This window comes from Borostomias antarcticus (assembly GCF_949987555.1).
Source record: "Borostomias antarcticus genome assembly, chromosome: 12".
NCBI classification, from domain to species: Eukaryota; Metazoa; Chordata; class Actinopteri; order Stomiiformes; family Stomiidae; genus Borostomias; species Borostomias antarcticus.
In genome coordinates this window covers 12,152,381-12,157,380 of record NC_140245.1, presented here as the reverse complement: position 1 = coordinate 12,157,380, position 5,000 = coordinate 12,152,381, and the positions used below count along the sequence as shown (strand labels likewise).

Here is a 5,000-nt window from a genome sequence, read left to right as displayed (position 1 = left end):
TAGAGGCCAGGATGAAGGAGGCGTGTCGTATCTGCGGCCGCGAGCTCTGCGGTAACCAGCGACGCTGGATCTTCCACCCGGCCGCCAAGCTCAACCTGCAGGTGGTGCTGTCGCACGCGCTGGGCCGCGAGGTGACTCGCGATGGGCGCGCCGAGTTCGCCTGCTCCAAGTGCTCCTTCATGCTGCAGCGCGTGTTCCTCTTCGACACGGTGATGGCGCGCGTGGAGGCGCTGTCCCTCGCGAGGCTGCAGCGGCTGCTCCAGGAGAAGCTCCGCCTGACCCAGTGCCTCGCCGGCCTCTACCGGAGGACCAACGGGGAGGAGGCGGCGCCCAGAGGGGGGCCGGTGGAGGGCGTGGTGGACATGTCGGGTCTGACGCACGCCAAGTACTGCGCTCTGCTCCAGGAGGACCTGGTGTACTCTCTGTATGAGTCCTGGGCGGAGGAGGGGCTGGAGGTGGTCGAACGCCATCACCACCCCCAGTGTCCGGCGGGGGCGGGGCCCGAGGCCGGGGCGCAGCGGTGTGCGGGGGGGTGCGGGGCGCCGCGGAGGTGCCGGGGCTGCGCCGTGCTGCACGTGGCCGACTCCGACTACGAGGCCGTGTGCAAGGTCCCCAGGAAGCTGGCGCGGAGCACTTCCTGTAGGCCGTCCACCAGGTACTCGACCAGCCTGGCGGGCAGGAACGGCGCGGGGTGGGTAGGGAGGGGCGAGGAGGAGGAGGAGGAGCCGGCCTCCTCGCTCACGCTGGTCCCCGGGTCCCAGCCCGCGTCCCGGGCCTCGGACAGCCAGCGCACCTGGGACAGCTCCAGCCCCTCCCTGGAGTCCCTGGACGCGGCGGGGGAGTGCGCCCGGGCGGCCGGGGACGGAGAGGCGGGGCTCGGCCTCCCCCAGGAGGCGCCGGAGGACCCGGTCTCTGACTCGCTCTTGGAGGAGAACCCGGGAGGTCCGGCGGGGTGGTTGTCGGGCCGGGCCTCCCGCCTCTCCCTGGCCCTCAGCCTGGCGCAGAACTGCTCCGTGTACCGGCCCGTGCTCAGCCCCAGGGGGAGCCGGCTCCCGGTGCTGCTCAGACACAGACCCAGCGACGGGGCTCCCGGCCCGGGCTTCCCCCTCCCGCTCCTGGGGGGGTCGTATGGAGGTCTGGAGGAAGAGGGGGAGACCCACGGCACCGTGCCCGAGCTGGAGGCACCCTCGATCAGGCTAGACGTTGGGCTTGGCAACAGTGGTCTGGATATAGCTGAGATGGAGGAGCTGTGGCACGATGTGTATGCGGAGTGCCCTCCGCCACGCCCTCACCAGGTAGTCAGGAGGGGGGAACGTTCCAGAACATGGGTTCAGGCCTGCTCTAGGAAGTTTCTATCGGCCATGTTCACAACTCCAGGGAGAAGGCTTGAGGAGTTCTCTAGTCAACACAGAGCATTGGCTGGCTTTAGTTAAGAATCCCTCCTGTATCCTGGTCGATTAGTTGGTTAATCCAGCTGTCAATCACCCAAATCCTGGCTTCAGCCGCTTGTCCTTAGACCAGAGGATGTGCCTGCAGATCAGCACTATTCTTTACATGTCCACGCCACGTGAACATGTGTGTGTGTGTGCGCACATTGTCTGTGTGTGTAAGAGCACATCGCATGACCACACAGGTGTGTGTCATGACCTCAAAACCTGTGTGTGTTTGTGTTTAGTACCCAGCTGGCCATGTGTGAGTGAGTGTGTAGCAGCTGTGGTTGGCCTGCCATAGCCACATTAGCATTAGCATGGTACTGTCCAGCCATCCAGCCATCAGCTCTAGTCAGCGATGAACTGAAATAGTCCTCCTTGCTCCTACTGTACAAACCAAATATAGATATGGAAATATGACTTAATACAGTCAGGTATCAATTTCTTCATGTTAGGTGTGTTCTTGCGCTGTCACGTCCGACCCTGTCGTACAATGACTTACATATATCACAACAATAGTCCTGTTGCCTTGAGGCAGTGAGAGAATGTTCTGACTCCCCATCACACACCTTCAGACTCTCACAGACTAACGCTACAGACCTGGGTTTAAGCTCACAGTGTGTGTGTGTGTGTGTGTGTGTGTGTGTGCCTCCGTGTGTGTGTGTGTGTGTGTGTGTGTGTGCGTGCGTGATTGCGTCCGGAGCAGTGCCTCCCTATGTAAACTAGGTTAGCCATGGGGAGACGTGGCGCATCGGCCTATTTTCCCAGCATGCCCTGGGGGCCGGACCACCCCTCTGTCTCAATGCTGGTTGGCTGCAGCACATCACAGCGGGCTCAGCCCCACTTAAAAGGCTTCATTGATGGTGTGTTAGTGAGGTTAGTTTGGCGTGTGTTCATGTAGGACAGGGGAGTCTGTGTGAAACATTCGCTCCCAAAGGCTACAGCATGCTGCTACTGGCCATTCTCTATGTATGGGCCCATTCTAATGGACAGTTAACTGTTTTTTGAGAGGAGTACCTTTGTGTGTATGTGTAGGTGTATGTGTGTGTTTATGTGTGTGTATGTGGCAAGTGGTGTGTGTGTGTTTCTAGATCAATCTTCCTATTCTTCCTATTCTAAGCCCATAGTCATCCAGAATGTGACTGGTCACATGATGCAGTTATTACATAAAGATAAGAGCTACACAAAGTCTTACAGTAAGAGGTGTCTGAAGTGCTTTGTGTAGCTCCTATCTTTAGGTTATGATACAGTTCACACACGAGCACGCATACACACACACACACGCCTTGCAGGCTACGCCCATAAATAGATGATGAACACGAGCAGCGTAACAAAATATTAGATAATAGTTCCTGACATCAGGAGAAACAACACACACACAGGAACACGCACAATACTTCACATGTTCAGCAAAAAATATGCAAAAAATATGCTGACATACCATGTGCCTGTGTGTGTGTGTGTGTGTGTGTGTGTGTGTGTGTGTGTGTGTGTGTGTGTGTGTGTGTGTGTGTGTGCACACGTGTGTGTGTGTGTGTGCCTGTGTGTGTGTGTGAGTGCGTGTGTGTCTGTGTGTGTGTGTGTGTGTGTGTGTGCGCCCGCCCGCCCCTCCAGACCCTGATGGAGGAGCAGCAGAACCAGCTGGTCCAGTACGAGTGTGCCGCGGGCCAGTGTGCCAGCGAGCTGAGGAAGGCCCAGCTGCAGGTCCGGTCCCTGCACACCAAGATCCACCACAGCGAAGCCAACAACACGGTGGGCGCCGCCCCAACCGCATGACATCGTCAGTGGTCTCATAGTGACGTCATCAGTGGTCCCATAGTGATGTCACATCCTTGAGATTTTGTATAGTGATGCTCTGTAGTCCTGTCGTGAAGGACCTCTGGACCTGGGATGAAACATCAGTCAAACGATATCTGAACTCCACAGTCAACACGGTACTCTCTCTCTCTCTCTCTCTCTCTCTGTAGAAGCTGCAGGAGAAGCTGAATGAGATGGAGGTGGAGCTGAGGTCCATCCAGCAGGCGGCCCAGAACCAGGAGAGAACCATCCAAAGCCTGACCGAGTCCGTCAGCACCAAGGACAGCGAGGTGTGTGTGTGAATATGAGTACGTCTCTGTCTTTGTGTCGGCGTGTGGGTGTGTGTGAGTGTGTGTAAGTAATAGGGCTGGGTTTAAAAAAAATATTTTACGATTCAAAATCAATCTTCATTATAATCGATTCATGAATCCCGAGATCGATCTTTTAATATATGCTTTTTCCTGTGGATGCTTGGAAGATTTTAAACCCATTAGTCTGGTGTGCTAGAGTAGCTATCTAGCAAAAATTAGAGCTAGATAGCTATGTAGCTAACACTCTAGCTTATAAATTTAGCTATCTACTGCCAGTAGCTAGTTCATATCATTTAGCTAGCTACAGTAGCTAACACATTAGTAATATTATCATTCTGATCATCTGAATCATCAGTTTGACAGCTATTGAGCTAACTGTTAGCCATCTAGCTGACGAAGGCAGGAAGGATACGGAGCCCTAGTGAGGTCAGATAGGATACAGAGCCCTAGTGAGGTCAGATAGAATACGGAGCCCTAGTGAGGTCAGGGAGGATACGGAGCCCTAGTGAGGTCAGATAGGATACAGAGCCCTAGTGAGGTCAGATAGAATACGGAGCCCTAGTGAGGTCAGGGAGGATACGGAGCCCTAGTGAGGTCAGGGAGGATACGGAGCCCTAGTGAGGTCAGGGAGGATACGGAGCCCTAGTGAGGTCAGGGAGGATACGGAGCCCTAGTGAGGTCAGGGAGGATACGGAGCCCTAGTGAGGTCAGGGAGGATACGGAGCCCTAGTGAGGTCAGGGAGGATACGGAGCCCTAGTGAGGTCAGGGAGGATACGGAGCCCTAGTGAGGTCAGGGAGGATACGGAGCCCTAGTGAGGTCAGGGAGGATACGGAGCCCTAGTGAGGTCAGGGAGGATACGGAGCCCTAGTGAGGTCAGGGAGGATACGGAGCCCTAGTAGTGACCCGACCTGTGTCCCTCCAGGCCCAGGAGCTGTACCAGCTGATCGAGGGCCAGAATGCCACGCTGGGGAAACTGAGAGAGATTGCCCACCGCAACCAGCTAACACACACACAGGTGAGACACAAACACACACACACACACACACAAATGAGTTCTGACACACACACAGGTGAGACCTAGCACACACACACACACACACTCAAGTGAGACCTGACACACACAGGTGAGACCAAACACACACACACACACACACACACACAAAGAGGAGATCTGGCACACACATGCACACATACACACACACACACACGGGTGAGATCTGACACACACACACACACACAGTTGAGACCTGACACAAACACACGCACATACACACAATGAGGCCCAACACACACTCACTTGCACGCATACACACACACACACTCACACACACGCACACACACACACACACGGGTGAGATCTGACACACACACACACACACACAGTTGAGACCTGACACAAACACACGCACATACACACAATGAGGCCCAACACACACTCACTTGCACGCATACACACACTC

The 5,000-nt window shown here is 55.5% G+C and overlaps 1 protein-coding gene across 1 annotated transcript in view; it reads left to right on the top strand.

Moving 5' to 3' along the window:
* Positions 1–5,000, top strand: part of LOC311315712 (myomegalin-like) — a gene marked incomplete at both ends in the record, with an annotated part of 59,560 nt that overhangs the window by 4 nt on the left and 54,556 nt on the right. Inside the window, 4 exons of the mRNA XM_084446417.1 lie at positions 1–1,295; positions 3,045–3,182; positions 3,398–3,517; positions 4,463–4,555. The exon at positions 1–1,295 is cut by the window's left edge and continues 4 nt beyond it. Coding sequence (XP_084302543.1) covers positions 1–1,295; positions 3,045–3,182; positions 3,398–3,517; positions 4,463–4,555 — 1,646 coding nt within the window. The remainder of the gene's footprint in view (positions 1,296–3,044; positions 3,183–3,397; positions 3,518–4,462; positions 4,556–5,000) is intronic.